A 17,574-nucleotide genomic window follows, 5' to 3' on the forward strand; every position below is an offset into this window, starting at 1 on the left:
AAGCAAACTGACGTATATCTACACCCTCTTTAACCCCTAGGAGTAAGCAATCATGTAATTGTCCTTATAACATCACCCCAAGTCACACATTACAATCATGAGATTAAAATGATCACCAACCAAAGAATCTTTTGACTGATAAACAAATTCTTCTAGTCAGCTCCTTAAGAGATGTATAGAGAAAGGTATGGAGAATATGCATATTGATATCAGGGTGTAACAGGTTGAATAATGAGGTGTGTTGTGTGAGTAGGAAATAAAGATACTTCTTGTGTCAAAAGGTAACATTTTTAGGTCAAGTTAACAGTGCAAGATTCAAGAACACATTTTGATACTTAAAGTTCTGAACTTAAATAGGATAATAAACAAACAACACCAAAACTTTACAACTTAACATTAATTTTATTAGAGGGGGGAAAAGACCAAATTACAGTAAAGTTTCAACTGATGGTGTGCATCTCTTTGAATAAAGGGACAAGTTTTATTTAGAGTACAGCTTTTGTTACATGCATTGATATTTGAAAGGAAACCTTTACGATTCCTGACTGAGTAACACGTTAAATGGAAATAAAAATGTTTAGTTTAGCAGCTATAACCTTTTAAAACAAAAAGAAGGTGAAATTGTAATGTTCCATTGGTTTGTGAGAGATCTTCTCTTGACCTTCTCATAAGTATACACGATCATGTTATATATAAAAGCTTTGCAATCATCCTGAGGAAGCAAACGTTGAAAAAAAAGTTTAAGGAAGACCTCCACCACTAGCACACCTTGTTGGTAATTTGACAATTAATTTTAGGCTCCAAAATAGCAAAGCAAGGACAAACTGGTGAATAACATCAGTCTTCCAAAGTCTGAATGTTACGCTCAGCCCATTTTGAATTTTTTGACTCTTCATATCAGCTATATTTAACTTCACTCACCATGAATAGAATAGCCACTGAAATGACAGCAAAAATGACATGTATGTAACAATCCAAAATGGCATTAAATGGGAAATTCACTATTCAAGATAGTTCTTATTTGTTTTCATATTTTTACAAATGCCAATGCCAATAATTTTAAAAAATCTTCCACCAACATGATGCAGTGGTGGAGATTTTCTTATGCCTGCTTAAAACAAAAAGATTTCTAAGGAATCTTGCAAGGAAGATAACTCTTTAAAGGATAAAAAATTACTATGTACATCGCTTTGCTTGTCCTTTTGATAATAACACTCTCCTCTTATCATAAGACAAAAAAAGCACCTGTAGTAATTCAGTACTACAAAACATTTCTTCAAAGCATTATCCCCAGATTTGAACACTACTCAGCTGATTTACATTTCTGCATTGTTTCCATTTTCTTTAAAAAAAGGTCAAAGGAAAATTCAAAAGTTTAGAATTCTGATGCTAACTTGAGATTTTCAATCCTCCATAACTGAATTTCCTATAGCACACAATACTATATCATAAGACTGCCCAACTAAAAAATATGACAAAAAGAATTAAGAAAAATACAGTTGCAGGTACAGAGACCAAGCCCATAAGTAAGGAAGGCTAAACTTGGTTTATTGAGAAATTTAATACAGACTGGAAAAAAAATTATTTTTGCCAGTATTTTTTGAAAACAAAACTCCTTGAAATTATTACATATAAATGAAATTAACTTATGAAATTAAGTATTTGCAACCATCCCATTCTGTTCAGTTTAAAAACATGAATTCAAATTAATTCAATAGTTCATTTGCTCAAAGCACTTGGAATTTCCCACTTCATAATCCAATCTTGGGTTCTTTGAACTCATTTACAAACACTGCTTTTCACTACAACTTGGTTCTATACCTGAAAATCTGCAGTCAATTAATTTTCATCATCTACCTGAGTGGATAGTAAAGTATTGAAATGAAGTCTTTATTACTCTGAGAAAACATGGCAATTGCAGACCAGCATTAGCTCACAGTATGTGTTCCAGTCATGCTTTGAACAACTGAGCTCAACATAAATTTCCTCTCAGAAAAAAAATGACATTCAGTTATGGCCGCAAGTGTCACTTTCATTCAGATTTCAAAATAAAAAAAAAAAACTGATGGCCCCCAATGCCATACAATTGACAAAATTCTTTGCACGTACAAAGATATCCTAGAATACGATGTGTCAAGAATTCTAATTAACCTTTGCCTAATTGGATGCAGAGGCCTGCTTACTGAGTAAAGCTCCTTCAGCAAACTTAGCCAGTACTAAAATATTTTACACAGGACATCATCTATAAACATACAAATTTGTCAAAGTTACAAACAATAAACAGAGAAAAATCTAGCCTGGCCCATTGACTAGATTTGTTTGTGTTTCAACCAACTCCTTTAGGGGTGACCTGAAACAACACAAACAAGTTATTGTTAGTTGACTAATTCTGCCTTAATACATGTGTGTCATGACATTGATTAAGAGGAAGAAATGTCTGCCACTTTACAACTAATAAAAAGAGGGCCTTGAAGTTACGTGAAAACAAGTGCCAAAGAATGTATGATATGAAAGTCAAGCATTTCTGGCTGAAAATTTTTCCCTTGATTTCTTTTAGAAGTAAGAGGTTAAGTTAACAGTTACAGCAATTTGTAAAATTAATACCTAGAATCCTGATCCAATTTACTTTTCTTTGATAAGCCCTGATGTTCAGTATCCTTAGTACAGTCCACAGGTCCATTGTCCAGTTTGGCACTTGTCATCTGATCATCATGAGCATTATTTACAGCCTACAAAAGATGCATGAAACCACAGATTATTTTTCCCAAAACTATGATATAATTACAAAATTTATCATTCTCCATTATATACTTTGTGTCACACTAAAATAATTAGGATCCAATAACTACCTCTTGGTAACACAATGAGGAGTATTCATTCCCTGTATAAAGTTGTTATTAGTAACAACATTTGCAAATTATGCTAATAAATGAACTCCTCTACTTGTCATCATAATCACTCACCATAACCTCTTTGCTTGAGGGGACTACTGCCTCAGTTTGCCTGTCTTGTTCTAACCTAGTGGGTGTCAACAGAAAAGAAATTGAGAGATATTAACATAATATGCAAAATATATTTTTGATTTGTGGATGTGCCACTGCTAAGTGGCCTGAATCATGCTTGTTATTTTCCTGTCAATCTGCATTTTCAACTTGACTTCCACACTCCAATAAAACACAAGTTTAACATTACATCCCACATGAACCTTGAATGGCCTACAGATAAGTATGTTCATAGTGTTTCATCCCTTTGTCTGTCTTGGTAACATGCTACCTTCCCACAAGTCCATTTTAATGCATCTCAAAGTACACTTTGCATCTTGCCTAGTGTATTGAAAGTAAAGATTAAATTTCCCATTCAAAAAGCTTCGAGTCTGAGTAAGACCATCTGCTATTCCAAGGAAAAACTAATGTGATAATAAAAATTACAAGGTATGTTATTTAGTACCATTGATACCTCAATATTGTTCTTGAAAGAACTCATCCTGTTATATCTGGTTATAAACAAAGTAGCTAAAACTTAACTCCCTTCTAACTCACCTGGAAAATACTTCCTCACATTTCACACCAGCAGTTTCTTCATCTGAGATGTCATCATCACTATCATTTGTTGCTAGTGGAGCTGAATTGTCAATTGACTGACCCTCACACCTAAACAAAAAATAAAAGTTTGTATATACAACCAGACAATTTTCCTTTTTCCCACAGCAGTAAACCTTCCTTGTAATCATCAGCAGTCACCAGGAAGACAGTCTGCCGACAAGATTAACAACCAAGCAAGGTCGTGGATACCTTCTACTACTGCTCTGCATTTACAATCCAAATATTTTCCAATGGAAGTTAGCCTTAATTCATTTTGTCATGGTTTGCATAGAAAGAAGGGTTTTAAGCACCTGCTGTCTCCCAAAGTCCCTGCTTATTTTGATAGCTGGATACAATCAGATAAAAGTTTGATTACTTCAAGGATTGAAGGATTCAAGTAATTTGGTTTTACACCTGAGTCTTGCTAACCTGTAACGAGCTGCTCTATCCTGAACTGGTGAGGGCTTTGCCTTTCTCGTAGACTCATCACCATCTGCATCTGTTATGACTCCAAGAGCTTCAGCACTGGACACTAGGCCATGTGTTCTACACAAAAATGGAAAAATGCCTGGTTTCAACATGACTGACTGCCAAGAATTTAGTGAGACAGTCATACAGGTACAAACAAAATGACTGGCACAACATATAAGTAAAAAACTACACAAACACCAATTAACTTTGAAAATTTACAGGAAAACAACATGTTTATGAAGATGTTAGAATCTTTGGGGTTATACAGATAATGCATCCTGTTGTTAAAAAGACAAAACTTGCCCATTACATATCCTCAGATCATACCTTAACTCATCTGGCTTGTTTGAAACTGAATCCTCTTTGACTACTACAAGAAAAAATAGGGACAAAAACTAAGTCTTCACTAACAAGTCTTCACTGCCAACATCAAAACTGAAATGAAAGTGGACAGGGAACCTGTCCCCTTTTACCTTGATGTGCAACTTAAGAAGCAGGCTGTGTTGCGGTATAAATGTTTAAGAGCAGAAAGACCAGCAAGATGTGTATGGACTACTGTTTAGACTGTGTGAAGTGAAAAACAGCACTTACTGTATGCTGCCCCTGCCTGTGCAGGAGCAGGTGGTTCTGTCTCCATTGCAACAGGTGAATCAGCCATTTCCTGTGTTGGTTCACTGATAAGAACACAAATCAATTATTATTTTGTCAAATCTGAAGGAATATTTTGCAAGCCATCAAGTGTGAAAATCCCACAATTTCAATAAATTGACTGGCTAACTGACTTAATGATATAAATTAGTCTTTGTCAAAGGATAGATTGTTATAACATGGTCTGAAGTAACATCTAGAAAGGTCCAAACACAAATTTCCATTGACATTGAACTGCACCAAATTTGATCACCAATATACCCAATCAACTATCAAATTGCAGTTTTAAGGAATTTCAACAAGGAAATCTGCCACACAATACCTGTATTGTAAGTCAGAAGATCACATCAAACCTGACAAATTGTAACTTAAAACAGTCCACTTTCAGTTAACAATTCACTGCCTCTTTAAGAAGCAGAACAAACCTGCTAGGAGCCATTCTGATATCAGTGAAACTATCAAATGTTGCCCATCCTGTGTCGTCTGTTGTTGCAGCTGGTGTATCACCCCAGCCAACATCAGAAGCATCCATGGATACAGCTTCATCTATGGCTGCCTCTTCACGTTCAAATGTAAGAGACCATGCTAATGGTAAAAAAAAAAGTTCCGTAATCATCTCTGTTTTGCTATTAAACCTAAATCATCTAAAACTAAACCCTGCTGAAGAGAATATTGCATGCTCTTGTTTTTTGTAGTTCTGACTATTCTTTAATCAATTTAAGTGGCCCAGTGGCATAGTCATAGCTTGGTAACATGAGCCATTTCCTTATACCATGTAATGCCTCTATTGGCCCAAAAAACTGCCAAAATGATACTCTGTAACTTTGGATGAACTAGTGTTTAGAAATTTCTTGCTGTTTCATGCTACAGTAGCAAGTGAAAAGCTTCATGAGTCATGGGCAAAAAGTGTTATAAGACCAATGCATCAGTACTCAAACCAAAACCAAATTAAATGACACCAAATTATTTCACAAAATTACATCAACTACAGATATCTTTGCATGAAGAGTCAAGTATCTTCACACAATTTTACTGCCCACAATCACTGATATAAAATGTCCCCACATTACTTGTTTTTAATTCTCTTTACACTAATTGCTTACCATCACTGGGATCTACATCCATTTTATTATCTGTAGCTGCAGGAGGTTGTTTTACTGGTGATCCCTGAGGGCTGCTGCCACTTTCAAAAGGTACATTGGGACCTTTAGGAGCAGGTGACTCTAAATCTTCATCACTATCACTACTCTCACTTTCATTTCCTCCCTCTGGTGACAGGGTACTGCATTAAAATAACAATCAACCTTAGATTTTCAGCAAATAGTAGCTAGTATATAATAAGATCAGAGTTTATATTTCTATAAGTGCATTTACCTATGTCTTGACTCAGCAATGGATGAAAAGGTAAGTTCTTTTTCCTCCCAAACATCCTAAAAGATATAAATAAAAAGTATTATTGGAATCACTTTGGGTCACATAACATAAACAGGAAAAAGATATATCTCAAGGGAACAAGACAAAACACAAAGGAGTTGTAAAGGAATTTCAAATTATACTGTCCTTACCTCTTCATCACTTCCACTGTCATCAAACTGTTGAATTTTTTCATTACAACATGCTTCAAATAATGAAGCATTGGGCTGTAAAGAGTGTCAAAAACACCTTTAAATAACAACTACAGTAGAATACAATTTATGTATGTTTTCAAACAATCCTGTTATTGATTTTTTTACTCTTAAGGCTAATTCGACAAGAAATAATACCTGACTACTTCTGCCTGAATACAATGACTGTAAGCATTTTGTGATCCTATGTTTCGCAAAGCCCTCGTAAATCTTTACCCAGGCTAATACTTCACTAATCAAATTACACTCAGTTAAAAAAAAACCTCTCAGGTCTCAAACCCCAAAGCACTAAAACTCTCCTAAGAAGTATAAACCCATGATAGCCTTGTGAAAACCAAGATCATGACCTCCATATTTAGTTCTATAATTACAAATACTAAATGATGCAAAAAAAGATTAGTTAAAACATTGTACTTTCATATATTTCCCTCGGAGAAAAAAAATGGCATGCAACTCACATTATCTTCCTGAGCATTTACAGTAAAACTAATTTCCCCTATTCTGTCAAATGGTCCCCTGTAAGAGAGCAACAAAACAGCAAAATAAAACAATTATAACTGCTAGAGTACATTACTTTCTGTAAACTAAAAGGAATAAGTTTTCAATACTTACGTGATTGATTCATCTGGTTCTTGGAACTCATCCTCATCCAGACCAAATGTATCCATGAATTCTGTTGTAATCTGCTGCATCTGATATCTTGAAAATGCCTGCAGCAAAAAGTACATATTAACTTTCAACTTTCAAAAATTTACTTCCCAATAGTACACATGCATGTTTAAGTACATTTCTCCCTTAAGGAGGTTCCGTAGGGTTTTTTGACCACATGAGATCTGGGTGCAAACATGGCACAAGCTTTTAAAGTGTCAACATGCAAAACAAACATATGCGCTCAATGTGATTGCATGATTGTTATCTAAGATGTGTTAAAAACAGTTTTTATGTGATGGAATCTAGGATATCCAGCAACTGCACCCGAAATATTCATAGGCCTTCTTTGCCTGAAAAAGGTCAACTGAAAAGAAAACACCCTTGGAAAGATTGCCAAAGGGCAACAAATTCAAAGTCTATGCATGCTCAGATACTGATCTTGGCAAAGTTCTATTCCATTATGAAATGTTTGTGAAAAAAAATAGGGATCTTTTGTGTAAGATTTATCCCGTTTCCTATGGTGGAATTTCCAAAGAATTTCTAGGTTAAACACATTTGTGCCCTTCCTAATGCCTGTCAATTAAAAAAAAATAAGACCAAATTTGAAATAGAGGAAAAAACACAAAATTGCAAATAGTGAAGAAACAGCCTTAGTTTGTAACTCCAATTTTTTGGGGCTTTTAAATGATCAGCAGAACAATTTTCACAAATTGTGAAAATTTTGAGAGATTTCACTGAAGCAAATTGAAGAAAATCAAAGACAAAGCCAAATTATCCCTGGTGAGCGCCTCCCTTCGTTGAGCCTTAGCTTAATAAAGAAAATCATTTTGATAATATTTACAGTAAACGATTCCTTGCTCATTGCCTTTTAATGGCTTTTAGTGACCTTAAAAAGCAAAAACAAAAATTTTCTATAAAAATATTACATTGGTGCACATGCCAACATTGAGCAAAAACCCTATGGAGCCTCCTTAAATGTGACTCGCTAATTTTAACAATATTTTAATACAGTGTACTGTGTTTCCTGTATGAGATATGCGAATAGCTTCTTTCAAAAATTGTTCATTATTTCAAATGTCAAACTTTTGATTACAAACTGTTTTCAGCACAAGCTGTGTGACTGTCATTAGCATTCCTACCTGCTGAAGAGAGTGTTCCGTGTGTAAAAAGGACATGGGCTTGAAATCATCGTCATCATCTGAGGAAGACTGAAAATGATGTCCAACCTTGGAGAAACAATATGAAAAAAATGGGAATATTGAGGAAGACTGAACCACACAACTGTTCAGGTAAAATTTCTGTAGAAAGAAGTTCTTTCAAACAATGTTCTTTTAGAAGAAAAATGATACCCATTCATGATGACCACTAAAAATGTCAACTCATAAAAACAAAGAACTTTGTTATGCCAAGAAGTCGGTGGGGAGGGGTGGGAAGGGAGAGGGGGTTGGACCCAACACAATACAAAAACACACACAGTAAAAATTACCCAATGGTATGCACACAGAACAAGTAAAAAACTTAATGAATGAAAGTTTAAAATAAATGTAATCTCTCACTTTAAGAAACACAACATAACTGACATGGGTTAATAGTGAAAATAGCTTGGCAAGAACTTTGGAGGTCAACAAATTTATGGAAATCACAAAATTGTCCTGATAATAAAGTTTTGAATGCCTCATAATCCTTGAGAGGAAACAACTCACCAATTCTGACATGTTCTGTTTGTTGACATTTGCTAACTTTCCACTCACAAATGCATTCCATTTTTCACGCACTTTTTCAGGCAAGTCTAATTAAATAAGAGGAGTGAAGTACATAAGTTAGGATATCACAGCTAAGTCAACCTAATGTAGTTGTTGATGAATTCTACACAAGGTGTTGAAAATTGTGTGAATGACATACCAGCAAAAATTGTATCAAGAGCAGCTTTGTTTTTCCCTTTCTCTAGACTTTGAACAAGACTGTTTGCCACATTTGTTAAATGACCCATGTATCCTTTCCTTTGGTTGGTCTGACTTCTGTATAAAATAGACAAAGCAACGCACCCATACATGTTTTCTTGTAAACTCAATTTTCATAGAAAAAAAAATTGTGTGAAAGCAAATATTTCAGAATGCAAAATGCAGTTTTGTGAAAAGAAATTTCAATCTAAGCAAACTGAAAATTTGAGTTGAAAATCTAGGGTGATGTTTCCTGATGGATCCATTTAAAGTTTAGGTTATACTAAAACCAATAACTACCAGGTGATGGTCAAAGTATACATAAAAACAAACAGTCCTTGACACTATATGTAACCTGAAAACTACTGCCTCCAAGAAAGTTTTTCTAATTGGAAGTTGAGCTCATACTTGTCCCAGGAAAGTCAAAGATCACATTCCTGGATTTTAAGGGAGAGATTCCCAAAAATATATTGAAAGAAAGTTATTTGGGTAAAAAAAGTTATTTCAACTTTGTTATTGGAAAGATTGGAATTCACAACTGTCTCTGCAATCAATTGCTTGTCGAAGCATTTGACTTAGGCAAAAGATTGACTTGTTCACCATTCACAAAACATCATGTTTGGCTTAATTAACACCAACAAATAATTGTTCAGTGCCCTTACGTATCTGAATCATGATCCTCCCATTCCTGCAGTATCCTTTGAATAATTTTACAATCTTTAAATAACTGGAAAAACAAAGAGACAAAAATGGCAGTGCTGATGAAACAGAATGTGTTTACTAATAGTACAAAATGATAAAGTTGTGCTACTATCACTGAAATTGAAGCACCACTTACAACATCAACTAAAGGAGTACTCTGTTCCCCATCTTCCTCAGTTGGGGGATTGTTTAATACTGTAGTTATACACTTCTCCACTTGAGTGTGGAGGAAATTGTTCCATGAATACTTGAAAAATAACTCCTGCAGAACAAACAAAATACTAACATTGGTTTTAAAAGCCTTAAAAAGAAGTAAACACTAGTATAATCAAGAGACAAAGATGAGTTACTTAAGATATCAATTATGAATGAACTCTATAGGATTACAGAATACATACCCATAAAACTTGTAATGTTCCTAGATTAGCTAGTTCAGCATTAATTGTATCACTATTCGTGGCTAAGATAGCAGCGATCAGCTTGGAGGTTTGAAGTCGAGCATTTCCAAGTGGAGGATCTAATGTTCCAACAGTGGTAAGCATTGGTTTCATCTGACAAAAGAAGAAGCCAACAATGATAGTCATCACATGTTTATGTTGCAGTAGTTGAACAAGAAAAGGCATATACAATAAATCAAAAAGGAGAAAAAGAATGCAGCTTACCGGAGGAGGATCTTCTAGAAGCTGATGAAAATCTTTAAGTCTGGGTGTGAGAGCAGCTAATGTAGCACTGACACCTGAAAAAAAAATCAACAACAGCAAACAGAAGTAAATAAAACATTCCAAGAGATATATCTTTATTATACATTTCTAACCTATCAGTACTTCTGAAATTATCATTTGAAATGCAACTTTTGTCAAGAAAAAAGATCACAGAATTAAGTTAGCTTTGTTCTCTTACCTTGTGCAAGTCTCTCAGCATCCAAAGCAGTCATTGGTTCTTCACCTTCCCCACTGAAATAAGCATCAAAACATGCAAATTTAAAATTATCAAAATTGTTTTGTTTAAAGTACATCTAAAGATAACGTTTCAAATAAAATATGTGGAACAATGCATGATATATATTTTTAATCAAACCTTCCTTTCCTGACTTCCAAGAGTGTGAGTAAAACAGATATTCCATTGACCAGTGCAACATCAGGGTGAAGCTTGGCATCCCGAAGCATGTGATCCAATAACTCTGATACAGTCTCTCTCCTTAATAGAACATATCAAATCAATTAAAAATCACAACAACAAAAAAAGCTTACAAATTGAGAGTTTGTTTCTTCAAAATGAAAATGCTAGGTAAGTGGAACAAAGGACTACAGTATCTCTAGAGAACATATCTAGAGAACATTTGGAGAAATAAAAGTTATATTATAATGGCTGACAACTGGCAACCATTTATAACCTGACATCATTATCCATATTCTCAATACTGTTCTCTATACATTTCCTAAGGTGCTGGCAAGGAGAATTTGTTTAACAATCCAGAGCCTCTACAGCTGGTGATCATTTTCTTTGTCCTCATCACCTTAATGTTTGATTCAGGGGTGATATTGTAAGGAAGAAAATAGATGCTAGTCACTCGTTGGGATCAAAAGGTTAAAACTGATCAATAATTTCAGGCCCATTGCCCAAACCCGTGTACTCTTCACACCATTTAGGAAGTAACCATAAAAATCAACACACCACCTGAGCATACCTTTGAATTGCATCTAGTAAGGGATCTTGATCAGCATTCTCTTGGAGCTGTGACATGTGATCTCTGCTAAGTCTGATTATATCACACAGGCTTTGTGCTGCATTGCAACATCTCTGCAAAAATAGCAGTCCTCTCAGTAAACATTTTTACAAATTAACAAAATTTCATTCAATTTCAAATGGGTTCAGGTAAAAGTAGTTGAACTACCAACCTCTTCATCATTTCCTGGATCTATTAATGAGACCAAACTCTCCACAAGTTTTTGACTATTCAACCACTATAGAACAAAAATTATCAAAACATGGTAAAGAAGAAGAGGAATCTTTTACAAGGAGACTGCACAAGCAGTTTAAAATTTTAACTGAGAATTTCCGCAGAAACCCAATTTTGGAATCAAGGCCAGACCACAACAAAGTGAGCTATATTCTCTACTCTTTGCAAGAAGTGCATAGGCTCTTTAATGTCCCCTGCTAGCCAGTACAGAGATGATGCAGACAGGGTCTACAGTTTATTGTCCTAGTTTAAGGAGATTGGTAAGAATATCTAGCCATTTGTGGATGTCATAACAAAGACACTACCTTCTCCTCATTATTTTCAAGACCCTTGAGTGCAGGTTTAGTCTTAGGCTTGGGCCCTCAGCCTCCAGCATTAAACAACCTGAGCTAACCAAGCAAATAAGCTAAGAAAATAAAAAGAAGGAACTCTACCTCAAGCAGGTCTTGTCGTAGTTGTGGTGATTCAACATTGGTTATCAATCGTAGAAGTAAATCCATAACAGCAGATGTACCAAGATGTTTCACAATGGCATTCACAAAATCTTCCTTACTTTTAAAGTACTCTAACATCTAAAAATAAATAATAAAAAGATATTTAAACAATAACAATTCTAGTCAGATGAAAAACATCCTTCAATATAAGTCTAACAAATTCTAAAAACCACTTGAATTGTTGGAGAGGAAAGCTTACTTACCAAAGATGTCTTCCTACTTATAAGAACTACCATAACTTTGCTGAAGAAACTGGAAGAGAAACACAAAATATCACAACTTAAAAAAGGTTAAATGGAAACATGGAAGGTCTCAAAACTTCTTCATTAGCAAAAACATTGCTTGACAAGCTGATGTGAATTCAGATACACCTTCCAAACTTAATTTCATTCATGGAATTTAGGAGCCAATTTGAAGAAGACCTACACCCATGTAAAGGAATCATCACTGAGACCATAGCTTGCAGAGCAAACATAATTTGGCGAGTGAGTGCTCAGTATTTTCTTAGGGAAAATTATGGCTGCCATCTTTGACTTAAATGGCAACGGAAGGTTGGGGAGAAAAAGAAATTTGTACCAAGGGGGTGGTCGATGGTCAAACATGAGGAGAGGGGTGGGGGTGGGGGAGTGAAGATTACGCCTGCCCAGAAAGTAATTGTTATTTTGCAAAACTCTGCTTGCCCACTAGCAGATTTCCTGATTGGTGAGGTTAAGCTCCAGCTCTCTATCACAAGCCAAATGTGTCAATATTATCAGTATCCATATTACAATATTATCAGAAAAAAATTCTTAAAAAGGAAAATTCTTACCTAGCTAGTAAGGGATTGAGTGGAGGTTCAGATTCCATGAATGACCAGATTTTATTTAAAAGGTCCTGAAAATGATTTAAGAACAATGCAATTTACATTCACCATCCCAAGGAAAAGATGAAATATAAAATGGCAAAGATGTCTGAAAAATTGTTAATTACAACTAATATTAATTTAACGGACATGTGTCACTTCTGGCAAAAACTGAGAAGTGTAACACATGCATAGCTTATTTTAAATCTATATTTTGTCTTTAAGTGCATAAGAAGGTGAGTGACTAATTCTTGTGGTATGTAAAAAATGTCCTTCCTATTTAAAAGAAAAAAGCTCTTTATCCTTCAAAGTGCATACATACCCTAGCAAGTTTCATACCTCATTGCTTGTTAACTTATCAATGATTGCATACACATCAGCTGTCAAAACTTCACAAGCAGTGTTAGGATGTCTGCAAAAGAGCAATTTGTGTCAAAAATGAGTCAAAGTTATCAAACAAATGACAAAAAACTAACCACAAACCAGTGTGTCAAGACTTCCCTATATAAACTGGTACAAACAACCATACCAATGAACAAATTCAATGATACCATCAATTCATTAGCATATTTTCTTTAGAATCCCTATTTATGCAATAGTGGACTTTTTCTATGTTTATGTTGCCTAAATTAAACATGAGGAGGTTGGGAGAATTCAAAAACAATTATACAAACTGAAGATGCAGTCAAGGGTTTGTAGAATTTTCAAGAATTCTACTTAACTCTAAGTGTTTAGATGAGGCTATGTAAACACAGGAAAATCCTATTCTGTTCTCATAAAATAATTCAGAAAGTATAGAAAGCACAATGTCCCAGTTGTGTTTACATTCACACCTATCAGTTAATGAGGGCACATGTATTATCTTGAACATTTTACAAAAAATATCAAGAAATTTACCAGAATAATAACACAGCATGGTGACATAGCTCCCTATCAAGAGGGAAGTGCTGATGATGCCTACTTACTTGTATCTCACACTTTCATCTTTACTGTCATCTGGTTGTTGTAAAACATAGTCAACTAGCTCCTCCAAAATATCTGGTCTAGTAAAACTGGGCAATAAAGATAAAGAATGAGTAATGTAGGGGTTACCTCACCTTGCCTTCAGTGTATGTCACACAAAAATAAAATGAACATCAGTGGCCATTTAACTTGCATGGCCATTTTCTTTACAGGAAAGGTTGCCTAGTGTATCACTGATAACATATGGTTTTAGAAGGTATTTTACTCAAGTAAATCAGTTTATACTCCTTCACTTCAAAAAAATCCATTACTTTCCAGGTCATAAGAAGGACATTGTAAAATTCCAGGACTTCGTGGGTTTTACAAGATCTGAGAGCCCCATTCCTTTACCAATTTTTTTTCTTCAATGAAAATCAGCTTACCGTGTGAAAAGAAAATAAACCAAACCCAAATTTGCAGTATCCATTTCACATACTGACTTCAAATTTACAATCTCGTTAATAATGCTACTATCTGAGTATTTCCATTTATAAGATTCCCATTTAAAATGACCTCTTCATTTTTTTTTTTCACTTTTTGAGACAAGTGCACTGATATGAAGTAACATAAAAATGTTGAAAAATAAGGAAGATTTATGTCTCCTACACTGAGCCCCTTTAAAGCTTCCAAATTACATGCCACTGTACATATTATAATGAATCACTAAGATGAAATGATCTAGACATCCCATAGGGCTGCTGGAGAGTAATTTAAGGTGTTCCTCTCTTTTTATTTTATACTATTTTTCATTTACAGTATCACTATACTGTTAATTCTAGCTGATTTCGAATCTATAACAAAACTTACTTAAGACCTCCAAGCAGTCATACCTTGAAGATGTACCTTACAGCATATATGAAACCTCAAGTTCACAGAATCTTATTATTGTGGTTCAGGAATTTTCGTAACATTTTTTACTAGAGTACACCTCTTACTCTTCTCAATATTTTCTGCTTTTGAAACAGTCTCACAAGATCATATTCAAAATTACATTGGATGATGAACCTAAACATTTTGAACTGGCACTTTCTAATCAAGGTTATCAGCCTGTTTTTACAATTTTTCTTAATTCCTTTTTCACATCCTCTTTGTCAAATTGTACATTTAGGCAGAGCTTTGACCAAGTAAGAAAACAGATAAAATGCAAAAGCGACAGTACCCACAGGTTCTACAGCACAGAGTGCAAGACTAAAACCTTTTCACTTTCCACTTTCATGAGGCACATTTTAGACTAGAACAGTGAACTAAACATTTTGAAAGTAAGCCTCTGGGCACATTGAAATGTTTACCTTTGCAATTCACCATTTCTACACAGATGAATGCAAAATGTTAACAGATCCTTTGCTTAGAAAATCGAAAAATCTCTTCTTTCTATGAGCATTAAATTAACGTTTTCGTGAAACACTGCATACAAAAGAATTTAAATAAAACAGCAAGGCTCAAAAAATCAAAGGTATCCAAAAGAAAAGAAATGCATTCTGTGTGAGGTAAATGAAAAATAAACACTCCCACACATCAGGCCAGCACAAAATTTCTTCACAACACTACAGGAAGATTCAGGAAGCTACTACGTTGAATATCGACGGTTTTTTTTCTACGACCATGAAGAAAGTCGTATTCGATAAGCCAATTGAGATGCCTGACAACGAGTACACATTTCTAATGATTTCCTGGGTCCGTATAAAGACGTAATCAAAGGTTTGCTATTTATAGTACACTAACTCCGCACTTTCATCTTAACCTCACAAATTTGGATATGATATTCTTTCCTCCATCCCTAATGACGTTAATCGATGATTTTCATAGGTCAACAATTGTTTCACTTCCCGTGCAAATTTATATCTGAAGCAATTATTTCAAAAAGAGACGTTTGACATAGTTGAGAAAACGTCACTATCATATAACTATTTAATGCTCATTCTTCATTGGAATAAACTTAGATCTTTGGTCCGTGAGCAGCGTTTAAAGTCGATTTATGAAACCTAAACGGACTTGAACTCTTTTTGAGCAAACAAGTCTGAGTTGTCTACGATGCAAAGAGATGTCCTACTTACAAGTCGACCAACTTTCTATTCTGCGATTTTGTCTCTTGCAACACATCATCTTCGTCCAATATTTCGCTCAAAGTACAGTCCTAGAAAAGAACGATTTCAACAAGTAATAGAATGTCACACAGAATAAAAAAAATTTTCTCGAGCTGATTGCAAAACGAATGCATACAAAAATCAAACTCACCTCTCTCGTCAACATCGTGTCTATAGCAGAGCTTGGGTGCAAATCGAATTTCCAAAACATTTTGAGTCCGTGTATTAAATACTCCTCTAAAACTGTGGAAAAGTAGGTATCGTGAAGAGCAAATCAAGCTAGGATACAGGTCTTTGAATCAGAGTTTAAGAAATGTAGAAATCGGAATATTTCTTGCTCGAGCCCATCCACAAAGTTCTGTAGCAACTTTCGTTTTATACCTCTGAGATGGCCGTAAACCAAGATGGCGGCTTGCACTCTTTCAGTTGGATTTAATCGCCATAATTCTCGTTAATGAAGAACCTTACTTTCTCAATTTATTAACAACGTTGCACAATAAAAACCAAAAGTACAGAAGAACATGAAATCCACCACTATTTCCAAGATGCTGTTGGCTGTCGTGACCACATGCGCTCAAAATACTTTTCACAAAACATGAACTGACAATTTTCAGCCACCATTAATGTGCTGGAAATGACAGGCACGTTTTCACGTCTGGAGGAACGTAAATCAACAGAAACGTTCCGAAAGTCTAACGGCGGGAAACGAGTTCACTCAGCTTTACAAATGGAGAAAGAATATAGAAGGAAAATGGTAATAAGTTTTATGGACCATAATATGTTTCACAGTTTTGGGCACGTGACACTGAGATACAAGATGGCCGCCAAAAGTTTGAAAGCGAGGCTAAAGGGACCGGTATCCGGACTGGTTTGAAAGCGAGGCTAAAGGGACCGGTAGCCGGACTGGTATCTTCAGAAGGAAAAAAATGTCGCCAGCAAGCCCATTACAAGAATTTGCTCTTTGCAAGAGTTGTTCTGGAAAAGGAATGACACGTGGTACAGTGGATATTTAATTAATTCGTGTCATAGCAAATTCCTCGGCTACAAGAATGTCAGGTGTGTCTGAGCGTTTCTCGCCCAATTTGTTAACCTTCTCTGGTGTTTGACTACTCTGATAAGCTCTCATTTCAGGGTTTTCTTCAATTCAGACTATTCAGACAATTCTCTACAGCGCTACGAATGACTCGAAATATCGTGACATACCATACACAACCATCTTAATTTTTCATCAGCGCGGGAGGAAAACATGCAAGTGGCAAAACTTCGTAATCGTTGAATCACGAAGGATGCCGTAATGCCCGGTCAAAAGGAAAACTTGCAAGAAAAATTATGTATTTGTCTACTAGTTAAAAATTCACAAGTACTGATTTTGGAGATATGTAAGGAACATATGCGTTCAAATTTATAGAGAGACAACCGACCGAACATATCTGAGACTCAGAGACTTGGAAACACGTGCGTTTCGTCAAATAATTACAATTTAGGCAAGACAGAAAAAGGAAACAAACATAGGCATTGCAAAAAATTGAAGCTGGAAAAGAAAGTGTTCAACGCATCAATTTCCACAAAAGAATA

General features: G+C 35.1%; 1 protein-coding gene across 2 annotated transcripts; it reads right to left on the reverse strand.

Annotated features, from left to right (window-relative positions):
- Positions 1-461: 461 nt before the first annotated feature.
- On the reverse strand, positions 462-16,758 carry LOC131778547 (serine/threonine-protein phosphatase 6 regulatory subunit 3). 2 transcript variants are annotated; one of them, XM_059094969.2, is made up of 32 exons: positions 16,381-16,758; positions 16,151-16,242; positions 15,970-16,049; positions 13,879-13,965; positions 13,253-13,325; positions 12,881-12,945; positions 12,276-12,324; positions 12,013-12,150; positions 11,517-11,582; positions 11,306-11,418; positions 10,696-10,815; positions 10,519-10,571; positions 10,281-10,354; positions 10,017-10,169; positions 9,755-9,880; positions 9,579-9,643; positions 8,879-8,994; positions 8,680-8,765; positions 8,116-8,202; positions 6,938-7,035; positions 6,784-6,841; positions 6,266-6,340; positions 6,075-6,130; positions 5,804-5,982; positions 5,126-5,285; positions 4,644-4,726; positions 4,380-4,422; positions 4,011-4,127; positions 3,540-3,650; positions 2,964-3,018; positions 2,605-2,729; positions 462-2,350 (listed from the first exon to the last, which is right to left on the reverse strand). In XM_059094969.2, the coding sequence occupies exons 2-32, from the start codon at positions 16,208-16,210 to the stop codon at positions 2,293-2,295; spliced, it is 2,829 nt and encodes a 942-aa protein (XP_058950952.2). In that variant the 5' UTR covers positions 16,211-16,242; positions 16,381-16,758; the 3' UTR covers positions 462-2,292. The 2 variants fall into 2 exon arrangements, with proteins under 2 accessions (XP_058950952.2, XP_058950951.2); XM_059094968.2 differs by having other exon boundaries at positions 16,151-16,758.
- Positions 16,759-17,574: the final 816 nt, after the last annotated feature.

The sequence above is a fragment of the Pocillopora verrucosa genome, chromosome 1 (assembly GCF_036669915.1).
Source record: "Pocillopora verrucosa isolate sample1 chromosome 1, ASM3666991v2, whole genome shotgun sequence".
Taxonomy (NCBI): domain Eukaryota; kingdom Metazoa; phylum Cnidaria; class Anthozoa; order Scleractinia; family Pocilloporidae; genus Pocillopora; species Pocillopora verrucosa.